Below are 7,903 nucleotides of genomic sequence, written 5' to 3'. Positions count from 1 at the left end.
TTTGGTATAAATATCGATGTTTTGGCAAGTCAGCTGGTCCCACCAAACATCGGCGCTAGTTTTGAAAAAATATAGTAGGAAAAAAGTCATCATCATATCATATGCAGTCCGACGACACATTTAAAATCAAATATGTTCCCCTCTTCTCAACCCAAAAAAAGATTTGTTTTCTCCTGAAATACGAAACTATTTATTTTATTTATTATATCTCTCTATATAACTTGCTGTTTTGCATTCACGTTGATACGTTTTTTTTCTTGTTTTTGACTTCTCATTGCGCTTGTTTTTGGGGATTTTTTCTTTGCAATTTTTTTGTTCTTTTAGTGTTTTATCGTTTTAACTCAACATAAAATCTTAACAATTATATATCTGCATATATATATTTGTATGTAAGAAAAGGATAGATTGAAAAATGTGTAAATACAAAGGTAGTTTACGATTGTTAACCAATGTTTCGTCTCGCGCTTATTTGCATCGAGCCTTGGAGTTGGTTTCATTTCGTTTTTGAAATTGTAGTTTCAGTGTTATTATTTTGGACTTAGACTTAGCTAAACTCATTCGTATTTGTATGCGGTTCATAACTTATGTTCATTAAAATATTAGTAATATTTAGAGCGTTTAATTATGCAGTAAATGTGCAAAGTGCTTTTCTTCTTCTCAGCACTTACCGCACACTCCGCAGTTAGATATAGAATAACAACAAATACATGTTAAGGGTTTCTTAACACTTGTGAGCCAATCGGAGTTTCCCCGGCCGCATCAGCAGCGCAGGGCGATGCATCAACGACGCCAGGAACGATCCTCTGACTCCTCTTCCTCCTCCTCATCTTCCAGACGCAGCTCCGGCAGCGTGTCACTGCCCAACAGACTCTCGCTCTCGCTGACGGACTGAATCAACTGTTTTGGGTTCTCTAGGCTAACGGCCATGGCAACTGGTGCATTGGACTTATCGACCGGTGCCGCCATCGGAACCGGTGCAGGTGTCACAACGGGCGCCCAAGAAATCTAAAGTTTCATTGCGAATAAATAAAATGTTCTGATATGGACAGAACCTTTCCCCCATCATTTACCTGCAGACGCTTGTCTTTGTACATTTTCCCTCGGAGCACGGCCTGTTCGGCGTTTAGACGGGTTGCATACGAAAGAATTAACTGTGGAATCTCACGGTCAACATCATGCTTAGAAATCTCACCAAAGTTCTGTGGATACATACAGAAAAATTGTTATTATTATTTATATTTCTTAACTTTTGATTGTAAACAATGAAGTTAAACTGTTTCGGTATGCTTACTTTGAAGTGCCCCAGGACAAAGTCGGCCTCCTCGGCTGCAAAGCCAGTGACTACAATAGCCTTTGGACGCCTATCGACCCGCGTTGGACCCTCAGGCAGATTCGGGCGTTTTCGACCTCCACCGCCAGGAGCTCCAGATGCTGCTGCAAAGTGAGGAGACTTGTTGTTTGCGGCTGGGCCAACGCCAAGATTGCGCTGTAGCTCTTCGAGCCGTTTTTGTATGGCCGTAGTGTCATTGCCCTCTTGCTGCTGGGCAATCAGCTCCAGCTCCATGTCAAGCAACTCTTTCTTCTGCTGTTCCTTGGTCTTCTTAACGGGCGGCTGTTGCTGCTGCTGTTGTTGTTGAATTTGTGCCTGCAGTTGGTCTTGGTCGGCCTGGATCTCCTTGCCTAGTTTGTCGATTGTCATCTGCAGCACTTTGATTGTCTGCAGGGTGGGGGCCCTCTGGGCATCCTGCTGGTCCATGCGTTCCACGAGTTCTAGGGCAGTTTTCATTTGTTTCATGTAGCTCTGGAGCAATTCCTGTTTGCGCTTGCGGAGTCCATTGGCTAACTGGTGTACCGCCTTTTGCTGCTCCTCCTGTTTCTTACGGATGATGGCGGCATTGGCAGCCGGATTCAAGGGACGTCCCGATGCTGCTCCACCCGCACCAGATCCTCCTACAGGTGCGCCTCCCGCCGTCGTTGTGTTTAGTTTGAGACGCATAGAGGCAGGAGCCGCTGTGCTGGCCTGCTCCGTCGTAGGTAATCCGATGTTTCCTGCTCCCGCCTCGGTCAGAGGGTTGGCGTTACTGATCTTCGCACTATCAGCATTAGGCGTGGGTACTGCAGGAACGTTATGAAGGTGGTACTGACTCGCGTTTTTACGTCCACCACCTCCTCCATTGCCGCCCATTTGATTCATTTGTCCCACATCCGCTCCGTTGCTATCGTTGTGCCAGAATACCTTAATAAATCGATTGTTCAGCACTGCCTCCGTGCTCCTGTAGGCCACATTTGCTTCGGCATGGGTGGAGAAAGTCACAATAGCTGCCTCCGGGTCACCTTCGTATGATACCTGAATATTGACGATCTTACCAAACTTGGCAAAGTGGTTGTTTAAATGAGCGATGGTGTTCAGTCCTCGCGGTACTTTTCTCAGCTCCAGCGAGCTGTTGTGCTGCTGCATGTTTGGATTAACCCGTGGACCAAGGCGACTGTTAATTGGCACTTTACGCTTGGTGGGCACATCGGCAATGGCAACTGTATCCTCTAGTTCGAAACGACGCTTACCAATCTCCGCAACGCCTCCTGAGGGAGCGCCATCAACCACGGGAATGGGTATCAGTTGACGCTGAAGCGGAGTTGTCACCGCAGTGGGATTAAATGGGAATGGCATCATGGCAGGCTGCGGCGGAGCGCCTGGGTTGCGGGCATAGTCAGCGGGATTCGGAACACCCATCGGATTGGGTCCAGAGCCAGTCATTAACGTACTTGGTCGCACATTACCGCTAAATGGATTAATGGTCGTTTGCCCCGGCTGCGCTGGCGGAGGCACTGGTCCTTGGCCAGCACCTGGTGGCGGTGCTCCGCCCCTCGCCCATATTTCAGGGGCATCCGGATTGTACTCACGCATGGACATCATTAGGGCCGAATTGTTGATTCCCTCAAACACTACTGGGTTGATTCCGTGGTCCCAAGGACATGTTTCGCCTCTGACACAGTAGCCCTTTTCGTCAAAGTCCCGACACCGCTGGCGAGGATGAGCAGCGGGGTGCTCTACAGGGAGCAGGCGGAGCCACTGGAGCGGGAACTTGATTAACTTGGGCTGCTTGTACTCGGTCGGGGGAGTTCTGGTTGCGTCGAGCGTTTCGCTCTGGTGACATGGATCGACTATGGGAGCGTCGGCTCTTGTTGTTTCCAAATCGAGGACGTTCATCTGCATTACCACCGATGCGCCGCCTATCAAAGTTGCGGCGGCCATGATGCCGATTGTCGGTCTGAGAGCCTGGTGGGGATTTGTTGCGGAACTGTCGTTGTGTTTTCTCGCGTTCGTTTACCCTTCGGTCACGTGACCTGGATCGTCGGAAGGCTCGCTCGTTAGAACGAGATCGGGAACGAGAACGGGACCGCAGAGAAGCACGTCGCCGACGACTTTCGCGTGGCTGATTTTCCTTGTCAGCATAGCCTGCCGTCAGACCCGCTCCTCCTCCACCAGTCCCACTTGCGCCGCTGCTTCTGCCTGGTGGACTCGCACTGCGCACATGGTGGTGTTGGTAGTTGGAGGCGGACTGTGTATTGTGGGACTCTTTGGTTTTGTGCTGCTGGGGAAATAAGGCAAATTATAAACCATGCCACCACTAAGGTTCATTAAGACTCACATCGAAGGCTGGCTTGGCATCTGTAGAGGCGTGCGAGGCAATGCCTGCCTCCTGGCTGATAAAGGCCAACGCCTCAGCTTCCCTGGCATTGTGGGTGGCCTGCTCCAACTTGCCCTGGTTATCTGGGTTTATCACATTGTCTTTAGGCGGCGGAGGCGGGGAATCGGCGGCCAGAGCGGCCTCGATATCGTCCTGGGCCCCATCGATGGCCAGGGCCAGTTCCTGGTCGAGATCCAGCTCAGCAGCGGAGGCACTGGAGGCCGTTATCAGGGGGGCGGCAGGCACCGTCAGGTACTCCTCGCTGGCAATGGCATCGAAGAGGCGCTCTACAAAGCGCGTCGTTTCCTCGGAAAGGAAGACATCAAGCTGCTCGATCATGATCCGCTTGAGGTCCTTATCCGATTTGTCCTTTTTCAACAGCGCGATGACATAGCGCGCCAGGGCCGAGGAGTCCGCATCGCAGCTGGAAGTAAGATTTTATTGTAAAAATGTTCGCAAAAATCAATGATTGTAAAGACTTACAGTGGCTCCAGGACCACGCTCAGCCAATCCTTGAGCTTGTCCGAATTCTCCAGTATCATGCTGAGGCGGGTTTTTAGTACTCGATGTTGTATTTCTTTTTTTTTTTTGTTGGTTGGGGGCTACTTGCGTTGGTCTGCGTTAATCTGGGTGGGGGTAATCGTGCTCGGGGGGCACACACGCCCGAAAATGTATTTTTAAGATGACCTCTGCCGCTCAGGCTACGATTCTGAGGGGATATGGGTGGATTTTTGACTTCCGTCTAACGTATTTGCTTCTGCTTATATCCTCTGTAATGAGATATAAGGGGTTATTTCAGTTTTTGCCGAAAATTTTCCTGCCCTTTCAAGTAAATGTCAGTGCTGAGCTGCTTCTTCTTCTCCTCGCTCGGCTATCGTCAATAAGAAAGTTTCTCGATTTTGCTACCCGATACTTTTTGCTTGCGTACGAGCACGAACCACACACATACAACCCCACCGCACGTACACACACAGGCACGCAGGCACTCACTCACACACATTCATATCAGCAGCACCCAGTTTTTTGCGCCCAAATTTCATTACTTTTCCCGACGTTTTTTCCCGAACAAACATTAACGGCACATACCTTAAGCCTTAAATATAACTTATTAATACTATTTGTACAACAAATTTAAGTTTAAACAGCTATTTTTGTAATTTTCACTGCACTTTTCCTGTTGCAAGGTTGCTTTTTGACGACTCTAGGCTGCGTAGTCGATATATCGAGAAGCTTATCGATACCCTCAGCGAATGCCCTCGAACCAGTGCAGTCAGCTATCGATAGCTAATAAAGTTTCAAAATCTTAAATATTTTTTTTATATGTATAATTAAGAATGACTTCTAAATATTCAAGATTCATAGAAAAATACGATTAATATCTTAAGTATTTATAAACCATTTAGTATTATAATAAGAGTATTATAATAACATGTATTTATGTCGCTTTGTCAGATTAAAATAGATGTTTTGGCTTTAAAGCAGCTAGATAATCAAAAAGTCTGCATCCCTGGTAATTTCGTTTATCTGTGAAATTAATTTTGTTGATGAACAATAATAGCCATGTGCAGCATTGGCGAGGATGATTTTGGAGACGACGGGGCCACCCATGGAATGGTGGCAGAATCCCTACCTTCGGGGATCGTTCTAAGCCCAGGAGATTGCAACAAATGCGGCGTAACATCCAGCGAACTGTATAAACTCAACTTTCGGACGGCTGAGTGCCGTGACTGCTTTCTGGCATACGCGAGGCACAAATTTCGGGCCGCGTTGGGCGCAGCTAAGATCCTGCCAAGAAACGCCGAGGTGCTGCTTGTTCTAGACGGCTCGGCGGAGTCTCTGGTGCTCCTGGACATGCTTCACTTTGCCCAAACACAAAACACGTTTAAAAGACTCCACTGCAATGCACGTGTAGTCTACGTGGAGGATCAACCAGTGCAGGGCCGTGATCCAGTGGACGTGGATACGCTTAAGACTTTATCCACACAATATACACCTTTTGAGTTCCATGTCATTGAGCTGGGTGCATTTCCGGATTCCCTACGACAGATCCATTACTATAGTCCTAACAACGAATCGAACGAGCTTGCCCAGAAGATCAAAAAATTGCGAAGTCTCACAGCCCGACAGGATTACCTCCAGCAACAGCGCAAGAACCTAATTGCTTCAGTGGCCCAAAAGCTCTCATGCAGTCATGTCTTTGAGCCCAGTATAAGTGTGGATTTGGCGACTCAGCTATTGGCTGCTATAGCGCTGGGACGTGGGGGCAGTGCTGCCTTGGATGTGGCTCTCCTGGACGATCGGTTAACTGGTGATGTCAAATTACTGCGACCCCTTAAAGACCTCAATGAGCAGGAGATTCAATTCTATATACATGCTCAACGACTAAAGCCGCTATTGCAGAGTGGATCACGATATGGCCAGGATAATGGACCGAGTGCCAGCTTACAAAACCTCACATTCGCCTTTGTGGCCAACCTGCAACAGAACTACGCCTCTACCGTGTCCACAGTTTTTCGAACTGGGGACAAGATAGCTGCCAATGGCAATCCAGAGAAAGTCGTTTGTATTCATTGCCAGTCTGCACTGGATTCTCAGCTTTCCGAAACTTTACTGGCCATTGAGTATTCCAGGACCGTTTCGGGGGCTGGAGCTAGTCTGTATAAGAACGGAGATGACCTCGAGGGTTTGGCCAAGCGACGCCTAGAGTTGCAGGATGGGCTGTGCCACGCCTGCCGTGGCATACAGGCGGAATTTGAGAGCGGTTAATTGTTGTAGGTGATCAGAAAATATATATTTTTCACCAGAACCCTACACTTTCATTACAATTTTGCTAGCTTAGTGTTAACAAGTGGCTGCAGTGTAAGATGACCATCACAGGGTGGAACATTGGAGGCCAGCACGACCTGGTGAAAGTCGTAGACTATATAGCGATTGTATTGCTTGGCTTTTCGATTAAGTTGATTCACTGATCCTGGCAAGATGATTGTTTGTGTACAAGTGCCGGGCTGCTTGGGATACAGCTCATCCCCAGGAAGTACTCCAAACATGCCATCATTGCAGCGATAGTAAACGGGCTGAACCATTGTGCCTCCTTGCAAACTTCGTTTGCGGGTAAAGTTGAAGAGCTTCTGCCAGCTATGTAGGTTCATGAGACGAGCAACGTCGTAGAGCAGCATGAATGGAAGCCAAATAGTGCCGTTTTGCGAATTTAACCAAGCCTCTGTTGGACTCATCCAATGAACTGATGCCACCTCGTTCGGTTCCAGAAGCAAACTAATATCCTTAGCCTGCTCATCCAGCGTGGTGACATAATAAACAGTGTCATATTTCCGATTGGCAGTTGCTGCTGTCCTCCAGATAGACCACTCCTGTAGCGTCCAAAGGTTGGGAATGACATTGAGGTGCCTGCAGAGTTCAAGGAACTGTGAGGCATTATTGTGAACTCGATGTTGCCATTCAGAACGCTCGCTTGGCTCGAGGAGGAATGTACAAGGATGACCTGATTTAGAATCCCAGTCCCTAAAGCTATCTTGATTGGTGCAGATAAGAATGCCAACCTCCTCAAAGGTCTCTCTGAGCGCAGTCAGCCGAAGTGCAATGTCCCTCGAAAAGTTCTTTCCATCGCAAAGAAATTGAGGTCTGGGGGATTCCTGCTTCTGACTAAGAATGTTTAGTTGCCCATCGGTCACCCCAAAAGATTTAAAATATGTTATCCATGCTGGAGATTCATCTTCTCTGGGATCGAAGACTCCGCCAGGAAAAACACAGTGATTCAATGCGTAAGAAGTACTCTCAGTTCGCTTAATCAAAAGTAGCTTTAAAGAAAGGATCATATAATATATAGATCATATACATAATTTTAACAGTATTTCACTCACTTTGTAGTCGTACTCATTTAAAGAATCGTCTTTGGCAGCCAGTATTAAGCTAGCTGAAGGTCTATAAGATCCAGTTTGTGTAGTAGCCCCCATAGTTTAGAGTCCAGTGTCATTTAATTCCCTTTTCTACTTCCATAAACCTTTGATCTTAAGACCCATCCAACTTTAGTGACTACGTTGAGAGGTTAGACTAGTCGATACCCCTGTCGATGGATTTACTGATAATATATTTTAAATGTATACAATATGACAAAAGGCTCTTAAAATATTTAATTTGATATAGGCGTTTTATTTAAACCAGAAAGGTCGATTAAACGAATATTTTTTGTAATGAAC

At 47.2% G+C, this 7,903-nt stretch overlaps 3 protein-coding genes across 3 annotated transcripts; 1 reads left to right on the top strand and 2 right to left on the bottom strand.

Moving 5' to 3' along the window:
• Positions 1 to 166: 166 nt before the first annotated feature.
• On the bottom strand, positions 167 to 4,704 carry LOC108106992 (zinc finger protein swm). Its single transcript, XM_017214330.2, is given in 6 exon segments — positions 167 to 1,005; positions 1,071 to 1,199; positions 1,292 to 3,055; positions 3,057 to 3,593; positions 3,651 to 4,113; positions 4,173 to 4,704. Coding segments are annotated over 6 exon segments (3,177 nt in total). The 5' UTR covers positions 4,232 to 4,704; the 3' UTR covers positions 167 to 780.
• A 493-nt stretch (positions 4,705 to 5,197) lies between these two features.
• Positions 5,198 to 6,495, top strand: LOC108106993 (cytoplasmic tRNA 2-thiolation protein 2). Its single transcript, XM_017214332.2, has one exon. It carries the CDS (start codon positions 5,250 to 5,252, stop codon positions 6,453 to 6,455), a length of 1,206 nt encoding a protein of 401 aa, XP_017069821.2. The 5' UTR covers positions 5,198 to 5,249; the 3' UTR covers positions 6,456 to 6,495.
• Positions 6,462 to 7,770, bottom strand: LOC108106994 (nucleoside diphosphate-linked moiety X motif 19). Its single transcript, XM_017214334.2, has 2 exons — positions 7,568 to 7,770; positions 6,462 to 7,504 (listed from the first exon to the last, which is right to left on the bottom strand). The coding sequence occupies exons 1-2, from the start codon at positions 7,658 to 7,660 to the stop codon at positions 6,509 to 6,511; spliced, it is 1,089 nt and encodes a 362-aa protein (XP_017069823.2). The 5' UTR covers positions 7,661 to 7,770; the 3' UTR covers positions 6,462 to 6,508.
• Between the last annotated feature and the right edge of the window lie 133 nt (positions 7,771 to 7,903).

This window comes from Drosophila eugracilis, unplaced genomic scaffold (genome assembly GCF_018153835.1).
Source record: "Drosophila eugracilis isolate 14026-0451.02 unplaced genomic scaffold, ASM1815383v1 contig_952, whole genome shotgun sequence".
Lineage (NCBI taxonomy): Eukaryota > Metazoa > Arthropoda > Insecta > Diptera > Drosophilidae > Drosophila > Drosophila eugracilis.
Note: the sequence above shows the minus strand (reverse complement) of the source record. Positions and strands in the feature narration are given on the sequence as shown.

Excerpts from the sequence above, each read along its gene's own strand:
- LOC108106993 (XM_017214332.2), top strand. The coding sequence starts at position 5,250 with ATGTGCAGCATTGGCGAGGATGATTTTGGAGACGACGGGGCCACCCAT.
- LOC108106994 (XM_017214334.2), bottom strand. The coding sequence starts at position 7,660 with ATGGGGGCTACTACACAAACTGGATCTTATAGACCTTCAGCTAGCTTA. Across the intron at positions 7,505-7,567 it reads TAAATGAGTACGACTACAAA|CTACTTTTGATTAAGCGAAC; the intron begins GTGAGTGAAATA and ends CTTTCTTTAAAG.